Source organism: Acomys minous (genome assembly GCF_964271855.1).
Source record: "Acomys minous genome assembly, chromosome: 15".
NCBI lineage: Eukaryota > Metazoa > Chordata > Mammalia > Rodentia > Muridae > Acomys > Acomys minous.
The window spans coordinates 93773273-93792213 of record NC_140497.1 but is presented as its reverse complement, the minus strand read 5'-3'; the positions used below and the strand labels follow the sequence as shown (position 1 = coordinate 93792213).

At 45.9% G+C, this 18941-nt stretch overlaps 1 protein-coding gene across 2 annotated transcripts; it reads left to right on the top strand.

The window, feature by feature from the left end:
* Positions 1-1181: 1181 nt before the first annotated feature.
* Positions 1182-18514, top strand: SPARCL1 (SPARC like 1). Of its 2 annotated transcripts, none has more exons than XM_084759552.1 (10): positions 1182-1274; positions 4202-4318; positions 4699-5235; positions 7680-7752; positions 8369-8487; positions 9385-9505; positions 10504-10640; positions 11898-12046; positions 12602-12750; positions 18042-18514. In XM_084759552.1, the coding sequence occupies exons 1-10, from the start codon at positions 1221-1223 to the stop codon at positions 18068-18070; spliced, it is 1485 nt and encodes a 494-aa protein (XP_084615678.1). In that variant the 5' UTR covers positions 1182-1220; the 3' UTR covers positions 18071-18514. The 2 variants fall into 2 exon arrangements, with proteins under 2 accessions (XP_084615678.1, XP_084615677.1); XM_084759551.1 differs by having other exon boundaries at positions 4699-5649.
* Positions 18515-18941: the final 427 nt, after the last annotated feature.

Here is an 18941-nt window from a genome sequence, read left to right as displayed (position 1 = left end):
TAAGATTGTGTGTGTGTGTGTGTGTGTGTGTGTGTGTGTGTGTGTGTGTGTGTGCCTGCATCTTTGGTCCAGCATTTCATCTGGGCTTTCCGAAAACAGGGTCTGCGTTTGTAGAAAAAGCACACTGCACCTGAACGTCTCAAAATAGATGATGCCTCGCTTATCCCAGAATAAACGGTATTCGTTACACTGAGTGAGGACATCAGGGCTTTTGTCTTCAAAGTACTTTGCAAGCATCAGCGAAATGAGCCTCCCCGAGTCCTCAGTTGCTTTCAAAGCTTCTCTCGTTTCCTTGTACGGTCCCTTCAGTTCTTTATCCAAATCAGCACATTCAAATAAGAACCCGCAGACCGTGAAATTATTGCCACCGATGTGAGGCAAACACAGTGACCTTGGCGAGTCAGTGTGCCCTGAGACTTAGCTAAAGGGCAAAGAACTCTACAACCACCTCCTGCTTTTTCATATTAGACAAACAAATATTTGCCAGTGGCTTATTGGTAGTGTATCGTCTTTGGTGGGTTTTACATCATATTAAACATTAAATGTTTGAAATAAAGAAGAGGGGTGCTGCATTCTTCAATGATTCTTTACAATTAGCATTCACTGAGAGAATAAAATATTTCTGAACTATCATCAGTCATAGATATGTCTTCTGTGTTCCCTCTAAATTTACTGCTTAATCACTCTAATTTTTTCTTATTTTTGCCCTTAATTCCATGTAGGAAACATTTTTATTTACATTTTTATTCTTTGAGAACTTTGTGTATGCCTGCCATACATCGTTTCCACACCTTCTGCTTCCTCTTCCTCTTCTGTGTCCCCTTCCCCTTTGTTTTTATTTTTGTTTTTGTTTTGTTTTTGATACAATAATCAAAGTATATTTTAGAGAAAAGACTGTCTGTCTGGGGGTCGTGAAGTTCATAGGGTTACCATTGGTTTCCTAATAAAGCATTACAGTTGAAGCTGAGCTGCAGGTCTTCAAGCAGTTTGTGCCTTTTCTCATTGTGAATGAAAATACATGAATGATTCGTTTTTATAGGAATAAAATGAGGTCAGAAATGAAACAAGTTTGCCTGTTCAGGTGCGTGAAACTGCAAAAAATGATGATCACTTCTAGAGTGGACAAAATCCAACTCATGTTTGTGAAATCCTCGGTAATCTTCCTGAGGGCGGCCTCCATGACCACTGAAGCTGTCTCCTTGATCCACAGGTCCGGCAGCATGAAGGCTGTGCTTTGCTTCCTGTGCGTCCTGGGAACTGCAGCTGCAATCCCGGTAAGTGGCCCTGCTTCTGTCCCATCGCTCCCTCATGACTCTGCATTTGAGAGAAAACACCCTTGAGATGCTGAGGCAGGGGGATCCACCTCAAGCTCCACACAAGCCTAAGAAGACCCAGTCCCGAACAAAGACAGCCACCCCCCTCCCAAATATGGTTCTCCTAGGACGGCTTTTTAAATTCCAATTACATTCTTTATTGCCCGAGAAGTAAACGCATAAGGGAAAACAATCAAAATAATAGACTTTAAAAATATTTTCCAAACGATAAGGAAAAATAAATATGCAGCAGGAAATTATGAATACCGTTTTATTAGACAGAGTGCACCCTAAGCCAGTGGCCAGAGAGAAATAAATTAACTTGTAGATCTGTTTTTTAAAAATTAGAATTCAACATGGATTGTGTAGCCACTGTCTTCCATATTCTCTTCAAGGCCAAATGCATGATACCTGATTTCTCAGATTGAGACTCCTTCCGGGTAATGTATACTAATAAAAGCAGGAATCAGTGTAGTAGCACTGTAAATGCTTTGGTAATCACAGAATGGCTGCTGCCTCGTCCCTGGACTGCCCAAGAGAGCGTGCTGCAAGTAGGCACATCTAGAGCATCCTTTGCTTCATGGTCAGACACACTCACCCCTCCTCCGTCCCCAAACAATAAAGCCGCTGCCTGCAGGTCACGTTCCAGGAGACCATGTCCTAGGAAATCCTAGGAAGGTTTTTTTTTAAACATGTCCTCAGCCGTGTGGTCATTTCTGATGTCCCACAGACGACCTATGTCATCTTTCATCAAACCGTTTGTGCTATCTCTTCCTCTTCACCCAGTGGAAGAACCAACCTCCTCTAAATAGACAAGAATTGCCCCCCCCCTTCTCTAGTCTAAGATTCTGCCCTTGCTGATTCCAGACAGCTGTGTCAGCAAAAGCAAACTCCATGCCACCCTCATCAAGCAGTTCGTAGAAACAAACAAAAAAAAAATATGATAAACACTAAAAGCCATGCTTAATGCATGTGGAGTAGTCCAGCTGAAGTTACACACTGTACTCCGAAATTAGAAAAATGGGACAAACTAACACGGAACAGAGTTCCCACAGAATCACTGGTTTTTTTCTCTCCTGAAAAAAAAAATATGTTTTTCTTTTGGAGCGGCCCCGGTCTCAGCTTCGCAAACAGGCATCCCAAAAAGAGTCTGCGAGCCAAACCTTTGATGACACGCCCACATAGAGACACAAACCAGATGTTTTCTTTCTGGGACAATTTATTAAAATTAGACCCAGCCAGATGCTGAAAAGCTAAGTAGCTTCATAGGACTGGCCAGTTTAAAATCCTGTAGCTTTTTTTTTTCCCGGATCTTGTTTGAATTCTTCAGCAACTAATAGTCTGTGTGTGACTGGGCCATGCCAAGAAGACTCTCAAAAGGCCGTGAGAAATGAACGTATGTGTGGGCATGACAATGAAATAGATTTCAATTTTCATATATTTCCAAAAGAAAACAAATCTGCCCTACTAGTGTGCACTTCTTGGGGACAGGAAGAGCACAAAGGCGCAGGAGAGGGAAGGGAAGAGTGACAGCCATTCAACAGCAAGCCAACCCCGCCCCCCAATTGTCTCCCATGACACCCTGTGGAAGAGGGGACTTACCAAAGCCTGCTCCATTCTCTCTCCTTCTCTTCCCTTCACTTTCTTTCAAAACGTTTTCAGAATTAACCCATTTAGCTGGGAAGGAGATGAGGTGCAGAGTAGCAGCCAAATCATCCAATCCTGCATCCACCTGGCTCGCTTTACAGGACCAGCAGGTGGGAGAGAGACATTGGCCAGATGGAGTCTCTCTACTTCTTCCCACTGCAGGCCCACGGGATCTCCACCTGTGTGACAAAGGCAGGCACCTGCTTCTGACACTGACAGTTCATGTGTTATAATTATGAAAGGTCACTTTGAAGAAGAGTGATTTTAGCCGGGTGTCGTGGCGCACACCTTTAGTCCCAGCACACGGGAGGCAGAGGCAGGTGGATCACTATGAGTTCAAGGCCAGCTTGCTCTACAAAGTGAGTCTAGGACAGCCAAGACTACACAGAGAAACCCTGTCTCAAAAAAAAATTTTTTTTAAGTAATTTTAGCTTGGTATCTCCTTGGAATTTAACAACATGATACACATCCATATTCTGCATGTTTCTGCTCACCCCACCTGAGGAGGTAGCGTGGATGTAAGCCAGCAACCTGTCAAGCCCCAGTAGACACTGAAGATCAGTCAAGGCTTGCAGGGGGATTTCCCTCCAAGTCTAGTTACTCAACTTCCAGGTGCGCATCACTGCCCGGCTCTTCACTGAAGTCTCTAATCTTGAGGGAAGCCATGGCTCTTGCTGAAATGAGTCTCCACAGCTGCTGTTCCTTACCCAGTTCTGTGCCCTGTCCCACACAACCTTTGAATTAGTTCTAAATTAAATCGCTTTTTATTAAAAGATGTCCTGATGCATGTTGAAGCCAGTGGAGCCCAGAAAAATATTTAGCAAAAAAAATTGTGTAATCTTTCCCTCTAATAATCTGTGAGAACTTAAAGGCAGTCAAGGTACCCCCCCCACACACACACACCCACAATGTTATATCCCAGGGTTAAATTTGTTTTTCTTCAACTTTGTATTAAAAAACACTTTTCAAGATTTTAAAATACAAATGTTTTCGTCAAAGTTTGAAAATTCCAAAACTCAAGGATAGTCACTATTGAAATATTTTTCAGCCAGTCTTTGTGTGTATATATATATATATATATATATATATATATATATATATATATAACCTTTCATAAATGTGGCTATAATACTGTTCTAGAGAACAGTAAAGATCCCAGAACTGGTGATAATGACAAGGACAGCTCAGATCTTTTCAGTTGACATCGACACATTAGTAACACGAAGTCTTTGCTTTTTCAGACAAATGCAAAGTTTCTCTCTGACCGTTCCAACCCAACTACTGCAACACTGGTGACACCGGATCCTGTCATTGAGGTGGAAGCTGCAGCAGACATAGAAAACCACCCCACCAACAAGGTGAAAATGATCATTATATTAATGCCATCCTTTTAACTTTCCCCAGGGAATTCAGTATCAAAGCATGCTTGCAAGTTTAAGTATATTCATTTCTCCATGTATTTTTATAAACACAACGATCACACAAACTATCTCTAAACACCAGAAGTTGTGGTGGCTAATAGTGTGCTCCCAGCAGCAAAGGGCTGTACAACCATCTCATTCTACAAAATTCAAATCCAGGCTAACCCTGTGCCTTGCACTGTAAAGAACAACGCAAACGTAGTTATATTATAACATATGAGGGAAAAAGAAGGAAGAATATTTAATGTTAGCTTTGCAGTGATATATAAGAACACCGTGTCGTTTGTTTCAAGAATGAATTTTTATTCTTTTTTCAGGCTGAAACTCCTCCAGCACTGAATTCAGAAGAGGAGACCCCTGAAGAGTCAACAGAACAGGACAAACCCTATAGCCATGAGGTGGACCTTAAGGATGAGGACAGTGACGGAGACGTGAGTGTGAATACAGAATACGCACCTACAGAAAGAATGCCAGATCTACAAGGCGGTACCCGGGAGCCTCAGGAGGAAGAGCTCCAGGAGGATGCCGGATTCCCCGCAACCACTTCCAGCTCCTCCGCGGAGTCTAACCACCATGCAAACATCGCAAAGGGAGAGGACAGCCAAGGGCAACCTGACAGCGACTTGCACCAGCAGCTCAACAAGAGCGGAAAGCATAACCCAAACTTAACGGGTGAAGAAAGCCAGAAACGAGACCCAGATGAAGAGGAGGAAGACAAGGAAGAGCCAGAGCCAGGAGATGGCGGCCCCAGTGAGAGCCAAGAAGGAGAAAAAGAAGAATCTCCCGAGGAGCAGCCTGCCAGCAAGCAGGAGGGAAACAGCCACCAGTCCGATGACTCGAGTCAGCCCACTCAGGTAAGCAAGATGCCAAAGAATGGATTTGAGCAAGAAAACCAAGGGCAAGAGGGTGACTCCAATGCAGAAGGGGAGGACGACACGACAGCAAGCAGCAAGAAACACGTTCAGCATACAGAGCGGCAGGACCAGGAGGGAAAAGCTACTGGTAGCCAGAAGGACGCAGAGGAAAAGGCTGCTTCCACGGAGCCTACTAACGATGGTGCTGCCGCCGTGCCTGGAAATCGTGGGGCCAGTGATAACGGGGGCGATGATGATGCTCAGCACGGGGCAGCCGATGACTATTTCATCCCAAGCCAGGAGTTCCTAGAGGCTGAAAGAATGCATTCTCTTTCCTATTACCTCAAACATGGTGAGGAAACAGCAGACGAGAATGAGAACGCACATAAAAGTGAGGCTGGAGACGACCAAGGGGTGAGATTATTTACCATGATGGTTCTCTGATGAATTAGCCAAGAAATAGTCGCACAATAGTCTCACATTCTGCTGTGTGCCGGGTGGCTGTGTGCTGGTGGGCGCACGTGCGTGCGTGCACGCGTGCAGGCGTGTGTGTGTGTGTGTGTGCGCGCGCGCAGGCAGGCGGGCGGGCGCGCGGTCGTGTAGGCATGAGTTTGTGTAGCAGTACGTTACTGAAATACAGGACAGGCTGAGCATCCCTCATCTGAAGTGATTAGGACCAAAAGCACTACAACTTTGTTTTGGAATTTGGAAAGTGCATATACATAATGAGATATCTCAAAAATAGAATCCATGTTTAAGCACAAAATTTATTCATTTTACAAACACTCTCTATGTGTGCATATAGCTTAAGCATGATTTCATACAATATTTTTAATGTGTCTGCATTTTAATTGTGACCTGTCACATGAGGTCATGTGTCAAATCCCTATTTTGGGGGTCATGTCAGCACTCAGACAGTAGTTGGATTTTGAAGAATTTCTATTTCATGTGCTCAGATAATAGATTCTCACCTTGCACCATTATGTATTTTTCTGCCTGACTCCATCATTAGATTGAGACCATGTTTTATTTGGGCTCCCATTAGAAGCAGCCCTTCAATTCCATGACAGTTATTTAAGAAATACAAGAAACAGTGAGATAGAAATGTAAATATTAAATAAGGAAGGAAAAAAGCTAGCAAAACCACCCTCATTAAATTCACAAACAACCAAAAAAAAAAAAAAGCCCTCCCATGGATTATCCCATTTGGGAGCAAGGAAGCTGGACACTTATTTTGTCTGGGACTTGCCAGAGAAATAATAATCCCCCCGCACATCCAGTCTGCCCTTTGAACAGGCCAAATATATTTCTATAGTTTGCAGAGCTCAGACATTAGATAGTGGAGTTAAAAATCCCTGGAGCTGCTGAGCAGTAGTGGCGCACGCCTTTAATCCCAGCACTCAGGAGACAGAGGCAGGCAGATCTCTGAGTTCAAGGCCAGCCTGGTCTACAGAACAAGTTCCAGGACTCAGAGAAGCCCTGTCTCTGAAATAGATAGGATACATACATGCACACACACACACACACACACATACATGCACACACGCACACACGCATACACGCACAGACACACTCACAAATGAATGAATGAATGATCGATCCCTGGATTTTTTCGGGAGAGTTCCGACAGCTGAAGAATGGGGGGACACTGGCAGCTGTGATTCTACTGTCTTGAAAGCTGAGGTCACACTGGTCCTGCTGAGACACTGTGTCTGTCAGAAAACCTCCAACATAATCAGAGAGCCAACAATGTTTGTTAAATTAACCACAAAAACTAAAGCACTTCTTTACTAAGCAAACATAGGCCCAGATGAAATTCTGGAAGTTTGCAGTAAGGAAAAAGTGGGAACTCTGCTTCGATTTGACAGATTAATCATCTGGGATTTTCAGGCAAATCCCCAGCAGCACCCTTAGAGGAACCAACCCCATTTGGGGTGTCAGGTAATCTCAAGTCCTGAGACCTCTCCTGCTATTCAAAAGTAGGATGTTTCCAACACTTCAAAACATGCTCAGAAAGCTTTATCAGCCAGGAATCATGCCTTATGCCTGTAATCCCAGCACTTAGAGAGGCAGAGGCAGGTGGATCTCTGTGAGTTTGAGGCCAAAAGCGAGTCAGGACAGCCAGGGCTTCACAGAGAAAACCTGTCTGGAGAAAAGAAAGTAAGTTAGCTTTATTAACACCTCCACAGATGACTCCCAATCTCATGACAGTATCCCAAGATAATGTTATGGGGACAGTGCTTTCCCAACTCTAAAGGGGGTGACCCTACCTCACGTGGAGCGGCTCTTGCTTTCCAAGGGTTAATGTCTACCTCTGCAGTTGCAAGGGTTTCCCTACTGAGATCTGAGTGTGTGTGGCTCTGTGGAGGTTTGCACAGTAAGTCAGAAAGCAAATAAACCATCGCTTTCTTGACAGGGCTGACATTCTGCTCTTGTTTTCCAAGGCTGAGAAAGCCGAGAGCTTGCCAAATGCTGAACCTACTTCAGATGAGGGCAACTCAAGGGACCCCAGCGCTGGTGAGTGGACACTATGCAAGCTGAGACTGGTCCAGGGAGGCACGGAACCTGCCATTTGGGCCAGCACCCCTCTTTCACCATGATCAGGAAGTCCACATCCCCAGCCTCCCCAGGGAAACGCCCCACAAAGTGCTGGTATTTCTTGTCTGCGTTTGATAAATTGTGGGCCAGTGTGCTTACAAGCTGAAAGTCCTGTTGAGACTTTCTTTATCTGCAGTTTATTCTCAAATCCGCCCTTCCCCAGCCACAAGCCTCTTTAATTTCAACAAAATTAAATTCTCCTGGCTTAACTTCTGACCTCTTTTGCACATCGTTTTCTATACTCAACATTCTGACTGTCTCAGGCAGGCCAGAAAAAGCTGTCGTACTTGTCCAGGCCCAGGCTGGTCTGAGGTAAGAAGACACTTAGCGCCCATGCAGAAGCCTGACGCCAGAAGGCCCCTCTGCAGACCAGCACGCCAGTGAAGGCGGTTTACGGCAGCTTTCTGCTTTCGTGTTTTCAGAGAGCTGATGTTCCTGGCATATGCATTAAAATGAAGCTAACCACCTGGATGACTCCGTGTGTAATGCACAACTTCTCTGTGTCTGTGTTCCCTTTCCAATCTTTCCCCGTTAGATTCTTGCACAAACTTCCAGTGTAAAAGGGGACACACTTGCCAAACAGATCAGCAGGGGAAGCCCCATTGCATTTGCCAAGAGCCTGAGACTTGTCCCCCAGCAAAAATCCTCGACCAAGTAAGTATTCTGCAGAATTGTCCCCAAGTACACCAAAGCCCTCATTTGGTGAGCGGAAATAGTTTGCAATTGGCTCTGTTTTTATAAGTAGGAGCACAGGGTGTCTAATATTTGAAGCAGTGTTGGATGGGAACAGATATCAGAGAAATCAAACTATTTCACTTGTACCATTAAAAAAAAATTAATAATGGAGCCGAGGAGATGACCCAGTGGGAAAGCCTTCTCTGCAGGTCTAACAGTGGGAGTTTAGATCCCAGCACCTGCATAACTGCTGGGTTACTTGGATACTTGGGTTACCAGGGTACTTGTAGCTCTAGGACACTAAGGAGCAGAGATGGGAGTTACTAGAGCAAGCTGCCTAGCAAGAACTGCTGTTTAGATGAGCTCTGGGCTCAATTGAGAGAGTCTGCTTCAGCAAATAAGGCGAGAAGGAGAGATCCCAGGAGACTCCCAACATCAGCCTGAGCCCCCCATCCCCCTCCCCCCCACACACACATGCATACATGTTTGTGCATCAGCTGTGCACACACATGGAAACAGAGGGTAATGTGTACACTACACCCATCGCACATTAATTATTTCCATTTAAAAGTTTAAAGATAGTGCCAACATTAGAGCAGGAGAACTTTTGAATTCATTCCGTCCTTGGAATGTTCACAATTACAGGTCTGTGGAGATCTATCTGGAGCTAAATTATCATCACTGGTTTAACTTAGATTTGGAGGGGAGTTGTTTGTTTGTTTGTTTGTTGTGCCAAATTGGAGAATTGCTATTTTAGTCAACTCTACCAAGGCACATCTTTGGCACAGCAGGTCTACCAGGCGTTCTCTGGGTCCCAGGGATATCTTCTCCACAGAGTATTTGGTTCCATTGCTGCTCTCTGTTTCCCTTGCGTAGGTTTGTGGCACTGACAACCAGACCTACGCCAGCTCCTGTCACCTGTTTGCTACCAAGTGCAGGCTGGAAGGGACCAAAAAGGGACACCAACTGCAGTTGGATTATTTTGGAGCTTGCAAATGTAAGACACTGGCCACTGCTGCCAAACATCACTGGCACGTGGATTTGGGGTGACCCTGTGCCTCTCTGAATTCTCTGTACACTTAGAACAAAGCTTATACAGTTATGAGATCAATCTGAAGTTGAAACCGACTCAGGAATTCCCAGGCCTTAATCATAAGAGATTCTGATTCCGTGAGATCGTGTTGGGGCTTTGTTTTATTATTTGTTTTGTTTGGTTGGTTGGTTTGTTTTTGTTTTTGTTTTTTCATGAAACCTAGATAACTGCAATTCTCCCCGCTGAGTTCAGAGGCACCACTGTAATGTGCACTTAATGTAGGCTTGAAAGACTCCCCTCAGCTCCTCCACACTAGTGGAGCCCACTCGCGTTCTCCTCAGTTTCTGCACTCACAGGATTAAACCTGTCAGGCCCCTTCATGATAGCCTCTGACTTGCTCTGTCCATTGATGTGGGCAAAGCCATCCATGTGCATTCTGGGAAGAAGCCCACCAAGGCTGGGATGTTACTCTGTGTTCTCTTAGTTTGTCACCACAAACTCTGGAGCCTTGAATTGAGGCAGTAGCTACAGAGTTGAGGCCTCTTGCAGTGCAGAGATTGTAGCATGATTTGCTGCCGAACAGGGAGCTCAGCTCAGCTTTTTTCTCTGCGGCTCATCAACAGGCCGAATGCCTGCCATGTCTAAATTCACGGTCCTTGATTTTACGGCACTGGCTCTCAGTTCTTCACTGCATGCCAAAATTATTTGGGGAATCTCTTAACACCTCCTGATGCCCAGGCCCCACCACAAAGTCATCAAGGTTTTCTTTGGACAGAAACTGTCCTTTATCAGGCATAGCAATGTCACCCTATCATTTGAGTGCTTGGGGGCTGAGGGAGGGGTATCACAAGAACAACAAAACAACAACAACAACAACCAAACACCCAGCAGCTTGAAGCACATGAGGTGTTTCCTGTGACCTGTAATTTTCAGTACAGTTACATGTTTTCTGCTTACACCAGCTATCCCTGCTTGCACGGACTTCGAAGTGGCTCAGTTTCCCCTGCGGATGAGAGACTGGCTCAAGAACATCCTCATGCAGCTCTATGAACCGAATCCCAAACACGACAGCTATCTGAACGAAAAGCAAAGAAGCAAAGTAAGCTACCCACGGTCCTGCTACCTAAGTGTCCATCTGCAGGACCCGAGAGGGGAGAGGCGTGGTAGGAGCATCCTGCCTTGCACAGCAAGGGAAGGAAGCCTGCCCTGCTGTTCCACCTGTGGTTCGCCTGCATGCACTAACACACTGTAGTGCTCACCTTCAATGTCACAACCTGTGTGACACAACCAAACCACCCGCGTTCTACTCAAGGGCCAGTGGTCTGGAAAGTGCCCCCTAAATTGTGTCTACAGAAAGCTACGATGGAGCAAAGTTAACAAATTGAGCATTTATGTGATCAGCTTTCCACGACTGTAACAAACGCTAGAGATAACTTAAGGACGAAAGGTCTCTTGGCTCACAGTCTTGGACGCTCCAGTCCGTGACTGATGTTGGCTGTGTCGCTTTGGGCCTGTGCTGAGGCAGTACAGTGTTGAGGAAAACATGTATTCACTTCACGGTAGACCAGAGAACAAAGAAAAAAAAAGAGGTGTTGGGCTCCCCACATCTCCTTCAAGAGCATGCCCCCATATAACCAAGAAATGCCCAACTAGGCCCTACCTCTGAACGGTTCCACCACCTCCCGTTAGTGCCATGTCTGGGGACTAAACCTTGGGGGCTTAGTCATGGGCCTTTGAGAGACATTGTTTTCTTATGAAAGTAGTCCCAACATGTTTAAATCTGCCGTCATAGACCAGACACAAATTCTGCTATGAGAAAAATTAATCATTCATGATGTCAGCAATATGTTAAGAACATTGATCCCGAAAGTTGCAAGAGAAGATTGACTCGTCAGGCAGCTGCTGGATGTATCCCAGGTGCCAGAACTGACCTAAGTTTTAAATCTCTAGCGATGGACACGTAAAATTTTCTCCTTGAAAAGTTTCTATTCAAGGCAAGGAAACAGACTGTTATACAAAAATAAGTTTGTGTGTGTGTACCGTATCTGGCAATAAACTGGAATTTTATTTTTCTGAGTTGTTCCAAAACAAACTTTTTTTAAAAAGAAAGGAAGGAAAGAAGGAAGGGAGGAAGGGGAGGAAGGGAGGAATGGAGGGAGGGAGGAAAAAAAGGAAAAAAAAGGAAGAAAAAGAAAGAAAGCTGTATTGATTAGAATCCATTTTACTTGAACCAGGCCTCACGTCCTGGACAGGTTTCCCTGTCATATTACTTTTGCCCTTCAAGTAAAATTTAACAAGTGACAATTTCAAGACAGTTCCCTGGTCCTCTGAAAACCTTCTCCCTTCTTAATCTCAGGTCAAGAAAATTTACCTGGATGAAAAGAGACTCTTGGCTGGAGACCACCCCATTGAGCTGCTCCTGAGGGACTTCAAGAAGAATTACCACATGTACGTGTACCCGGTGCACTGGCAGTTTAACGAGCTGGACCAACATCCCGCAGACAGGTAAACGGCCCTCACCAACCACCCCACAGCACTTCCCGCTGAGGTGACATCTCTGTGAAACAGACCTTTGAGACACAGTTGGGAACCTTTCCAGCTTCATTTTCGAATTCTAAATATAAACTATCACAGTTAGGAATCTAATTAAAAACCAGTTAGGAAACAATTGAAGATGGCAACGGCACGGCTGCCAAATTACCACACTGCGTTTACTTATTAAATCTCTGAGCGTCCAACAGAGATGCCTTCCGGTCCCATTCTTGAACTACATCCCCAAAGTAATCTATTGGCTCAACGTGGGCCAAGTGCCTCCTCTGGGGCAATCCAGGCTGGCCGGCGAGTGAGAACCAGCTCACGCAAGCACGACTTCCGGGTGCACATGCGGAGACCGGGATCGGAGGAGGCACAACGCCCAGCAAAGAGGCATCATGCTTTGGGCACCAGAACCCGTTCTCCCCGGCAGCATCTTACTGCGTCGGCATGCACAGCGATCTTGTAGAAGGAACTGCCCTTGGTGACCGAGACTCTGGTTAACAGACTGTCGCTGTCCTCTTGCAGGATCCTGACACATTCTGAACTTGCCCCTCTGCGAGCGTCGCTGGTGCCCATGGAGCACTGCATAACGCGCTTCTTTGAAGAGTGTGACCCCAACAAGGATAAGCACATCACCCTGAAGGAGTGGGGCCACTGCTTTGGAATTAAAGATGGTAGGTTCATCATCAAAGACCAATGCCACCGCCTTCTTCTTCTTCTTCTTCTTCTTCTTCTTCTTCTTCTTCTTCTTCTTCTTCCTCCTCCTCCTCCTCCTCCTCCTCCTCCTCCTCTTCCTCTTCCTCCTCCTCCTCCTCCTCTTCCTCCTCCTTTTCAGATACACACTGAGTCCTGTGGCCTAATAGCAAGATCCTGTGTGTGTGTGTGTATGTGTGTGTGTGTGTGTGTGTGTGTGTGTGTGTGTGTTCGTATATGGGGGTGCACGTGTGTACACATGGAGGCAGAAGACAACCTCAGTTATTTTTCCTCAGTCACTGTCTCTCCCTGGCCTGGAGTAGCTGCCCAGTAAGGCCCAGGGATTCCGCACTTCCTGCCTAGTGCTGGTGCAAGCAGGCGGCACCACACGGGCTTTTTCCTGTGGGTTCTAGATATCAAAGTCTGACCTCCATGCTGGCAAGGCAAACGCCTTCCCAGCTAAGCTAGGTATCGCAGATAGGTTCTGCTAGAAACCGAGAGGCAGTGTGGTGGCATCATGGACACGCGGACACTGCTAGGGCCTTTCTCACTTGCCTTCGGTGCACGCAAGAAGGAGATGCGCTGGGAAGTCAGCAGTTAGGCCATAGAAAGCACTTGAAGCCGGAGATCTGTGCTGAATCTCAGGACAGACTTCGCCTCTCCCTTAACCCAAGGACAGGTCAAACCTCTCAAAGTCACGTGAGAACAATGTTGTTCTGCATTTTATCTTTGCCTACTTCCTTTTCTTTTCTTTTTTAAGATTTATTTATTTATCATATATGCACAATGCTCTGCCTGCGTGTACACCTGCATGCCAGAAGAGGGCACCAGATCTCATTATAGATGGTTGTGAGCCACCATGTGGTTGCTGGGAATTGAACTCAGGACTTTTTGGAAGAGCAGCCAGTGCTCTTAACCACTGAGCCATCTCTCCAGCCCCTACTTCCTTTTCTTAAGTAAGAGTTGGCTTTCCAGAGTGAAAATACTTTTAGGAATCAGTTATGAGATATGCCCCGACTCTAAGCTTTGAAACTGTTCATAGAAATGTAAAGCAACAGTGACTATCAGAGAGAAAAAGACACAGACAGGCAGGAAGACAGACACAGAAAGAGAAATTATTGGACCATGAAGATGGTTCATTCCCACACTATCGATCCTGTGAGCATAACAATTTGAGATCAATCCCCAGGACTCTCATTTAAAAAAGCCAAGGTCTGCTCCCTGGATAGCTAGTCTAGAGTCCCGGGCAAGTCCCAGCCCACTGAGAGGCCACATCTCAAGATGAGTAAAGGGGCCGAGAAACAGCTCAGCGGTTACAAGTACTGGCTACTCTGGAAGAGGACCCAGGTTCAACTCCCAGCACTCAGGTAAAGGCCCACATCTGCCTGTAAGGGCAATTCTTAGTGACCTGCATGCATTTACACTCAGGAATGCACAGACACATACACATAAAAAATAAAATAATATTTGTTCTCTGTGTGTGTGTGTGTGTGTGTGTGTGTGTGTGTGTGTGTGCTTTTAATCTCAGAACTCAGGAGGCAGAGGCAGGGGGATCTCTGTGTGTTCCAGGTCAGCCTGGTCCAAATAGTGAGTTCCAGGACAGCCAGAGCTACATAGAAAAACCTTATCTCAAAACAACAACAACAACAATAATGTAGGAAAAGCCTGAGTAACAACACTGAGGAGGTCTTCTGGCCTCCATGCACATATGTGCATGTGTATCCAAGTACACATGTGTGTACCTGCATGCACACACACACACACACACACACACACAGATGCTTTATGAATATATTTAAAATCATGTATGGATGAACATACAGTCAAACAGTAAGATCATCAGAGGTCAGAATTTCCCTCAAGGAGGTCATCTGCATGAGGAATGAATATTTCTAATAGCTTATTAGACCCAGACTGAAACAAATATATATATATTGGCAGTGTACGCCACTCCTGTTAGCATGAGGAACCCAGCTGGGCCAGAGCAGTTTTGTCTTCTTACAGGACTGGGGATTTTAAAGACCTGATAAAAAGGCAAATTTGAATAAAGGCCATTTACTTAGGGGAAAGGAGTTGTGCTTCTCTGTTTCCTTTACAAAAATGTCTGGCAGTTCCTGCACATGTCAGCCTGCCCAGGCCCTGCTCTGGAAGGTTGTCTGGGAGGACCAAGAAAGGTCAAAGCCCAGTGACTTGGAAAGCTGCTAATTGTCTTGTTTGTCACTGTGGTCTGGCGCTGTGCTATTTCGACCTTGGGAGAGAATTATCCCATACTAAGCCAGTAAGGCAGTCATTAAATGTTCAGTTAGAATAAGTAAACAAGTTGCCTCGCTTTGGGATACTGCGAGGCGAGGCGAGGCAGAGAAAGAAAGGCATCTCACTCTGACTGTGCTTTCTTCCCTGAGGAAGCTATTAAGAGCACAGGAGAGGCTAAACGTTTGCCAGTGTTTTCCTGAATTTCAGCTGCCTGTGAGCTAAACTAGCTATGTCCAAGTTGACACGGCTCCACCATTAGCCAGCTGTGTGTATCAGGGCATGCCGCTTGCCTTCAGTCAGTCTCGCCTTTAGCGGTTAAAAAAAAAAAATGAAGTTCAGAAAAGCTGTGGGAGGGTCTTCGTTTATTCAGCACAGATGACAACATACCTTATTTATTTATTTATTTATTTATTTATTTATTTATTTATTTTTTGAAACATGGTTTCTCTGTGTAGCCTTGTCTGTCCTAGACTCACTTTGTAGACCAGGCTGGCCTTGAACTCACAGCAATCCTCCTGCCTCTGCCTCCGGAGTGCTGGGATTAAAGGCGTGCGCCACCACAGCTAGCTCAGTTGGGGTTTCTATTGATGTGATCAAGAACATGACCAGAACAACGTGGGGATAAAAGTGTTTATTTCTCCTCATAATTCTCAGTCACCCTCTATCATGGACAGAAGTCAGGGCAGGAACTCAAGGCAGGAACCTGGAGGCAGGAGCTGATACAGAGGCCATGGAGGGTGCTGCTTACTGGCTTGCTCCCCATGCCTTGCTCAGCCACTTTCTTATACAACCCAGGACCATCTGCGTCAGGGGAGGAGGAGTTGGGGCACCACCCACCGTGGGCTGAATCACTTGGCATCACCATCAGTCAAGAAAATGCCCCCACAGGCTTGTCTACAGGCCAATCTGATGGGAACATTTTCTCGACTGATGGGCCCTCTTATGGAGGAGTGCCTTGAGTGGATGTAGCAATTGTCAATAAAGCACTGTTTAACCAATCAGCTGGGCAAAAGGACAGGAAGTGGAAGGTGGGGCTTCGAAGGGAGGTTGGAAGAACCGGGACAGTTGACAGTTGTTGGAGAGAAGCCACCTGAGGAGCATTAGATTGGTGAGTGATTGGGATACATGTAGGTTATGAGGACATAGGACTAGAAGAGTTTGGTTTAGTTTACTAGTCAATTAGTAGTAGTGTAGACTCTGCCCAGTGTAGTGCTTGCGGCTTTGAGATACACTGCAGCCTCATTGTATCAGTTATTGGCTTCCTAAGCCATACAGATAAGATAATTGCAACACCCTCTTCCCAGGCTATGCCAGCCCGTGTGGAGTTGACAGAACCCCAACTGATCCTCCGCCTAGTGACATCTACTCAACACCACTCTTAGAAAACACCTTCCAAGTGAAACTACTAGGGCAGCGAGTCAGACCATACAGCGTCTCCTAAGCCCTTTGGAGACTTCACTGTACACATGTTGGGGCATCATCAAACAGGAGGGCCCTGTGGTTACACTGTAGAGAGAGGAAGGAACAGCTAAGGGTGTCGTAGTAAACCCAAGAGCGGATAAGAACGTGACTCAGAGGTGATTGTGGGGAAGCAAGTAATGCAGTCAAGGCATCTTAAAATAGAAGTCTACTCCGCCTTAGGGTATAAGGAAGCTGGTAGGAAGCGGCAAGCAGGAAGCAGACAGCTGAGAGGGTCCAGAGTTCCCTGGATACGTGCGGTGCAGTGGCCCCATTCCTGTTGAGCCTGGCCGGATAGCTGAAGGCACTTTGCTCTGATGTAGGAAACAAAAGGATGGAGCCGATTTGGGGGCAGTGACAAACTCCATTTTGACATGCTGAAAGTGTATTTACTTACAGGACAAGCACAATCCATAGCTCAATATTGAGTCTGGGTCTCAAGAGAGAGTCTAGAAGTTGAAATACTCATTTGGGGAGTTGTGGGTATAACTCAGTGGTGGTATTCTTTCCACTTGGGGTCATCCCCAAGAAGAGAACAAGAGAGATTTGGGCATACATGGAGGGTATACACCAAGGAAGGGAACTGTTAGGCCAAAGGAATTTTATTAAGCTATCAGACAAAGGTCTATGACTGAACACCAAGGAATAACAAAATATAGCTAACAGATGCTGGAGAAGGGGTTCAGAACAGAGAATGAGAGTCACCCCTAAAATGACGGAGCGCAAGGTGTTGTTGAGGGGAGGAGGAGACTATGCTGACTGTAAGGCAAACCAACGGCGCAAAATGTTTACAGTCCATTGATGCCCGTGGCCATCCTTGCCACGACTGCCCGGGCACGCCTGGTACAAAGTGCTCTTGCGTCCATCGAGGGGAATGGGGGCTGTGTCTGCCATCCCAGCAGCAACAGGTTTTTCTGCAGATAAGGGCCACTTAGAATTTCACCTTTTCTATGGCACTTCAGCCACTCTTCGTGCTTGGCCCTCCTTGGCCTGATGCTCCCAGCCGCCTGCCCCTCCCTCCTCCGGGGGTTCTCGGTTGTCCATAGAAGTTCAGAAGAACTTCCTAGGTATCCACGTGACAGCTGTCTAACCACGTATCCACGTGACAGCTGTCTATCTACCCAGGTATCCACGTGACAGCTGCCCGTCTACCCAGGAAGCCACGTGACAGCTATCCATAGCCACGTGACAGCTGTCTGTCTGGGTATCCACATGACAACTGTCTGTCTACCCGGGTATCCACATGACAGCTATCCGCCTACCCGGGTAGCCACGTGACAGCTATCCGTAGCCACGTGACAGCTGTGTGTCTACCTGGGTAGCCACGTGACAGCTGTGTGTCTACCTGGGTAGCCACGTGACAGCTGTCTACCCGCAGGGATTCGGGTTCCATAAGCCAGGAGGGAAAGCCAGAAACATTTTCAAAAGTTCGAACTATATTGAGAGTCAGTGCCATACAGCTTTCCTTGATGGCTTTGCTCACCAGCAGCTCCGACCTTCGTTGGTTTTGTAGCTTCTCAGATGACTTTCTCAAACCTTGTTTGTTTGTTTGTTTTTGCAGAAGACATAGATGAAAACCTCCTGTTTTGAATTAAGATTTGAAAACTCGATACTTTCCATCGGCCTCTTCCATCGGCCTCTCCTGCCTGCTTTAACCGCTTCGGAATATGAGCAGCCGTGGCACTGTACTCATACTTAGCAAAGCGCTTGTTTGCATGTAAGCGAAGACAGTGGCGGTAGTTGCTTCTTGGTGATGTTTATATGCGCCAGGCATTTTACATTAACTTAGGAAATAAAGTTTTAACATTAAGTACAGTCGATGTCTGCAGCAGACTGGGCTGTCTGGGGACAGTTTCGCTGGTAACAGCGTCATTTCTGCGTCTTATAATTGATAATTGTGAACCACAGAAAACTGTGTTCGTATTGTCCATAACACCTTATGCATGCTAAGGATGTGGGATATTGCTCTTTTGTGGTTAGATGCCTCGTTCTCAGTATCTTAATGTCCTAATAAAGAGTCTATAAAACCTCAAATGCCGGCTCAAGTTTACTCCCAGTTATTTAAACAATCAAAAGTAAAAGACCAACCCAGGGCTTACATTAGGGAACAAAATGGAATTGTGCTTGCTTACTACTCGAAATAAAAAGTGCTTTTAAAGAAAAGATTGAGATGTGTTCTATGGCAAATTGTTACAAACTAATTGTGAATGGCCTTTTTTATTGCATAGGTCTTAATGAGAAGGGAGAGGAGAGTGAGTTGAATTCAATTGCTTTTTAGCCAAGCTCAGTTTAAAACGCGGGTGATTCTACATTGCTTGATCCAACCAATTAAAACTTATGTGCAGTAGAGAGTATGTGCATCAGAGGGGGGGGGGTCTGAAAAGTCTCTACGGGTTTCATTTCTCAAAATAAAGTGAAATGGACAGACAAAGAGCTGTGGGGTGCCAGTGATGGCCAGGGG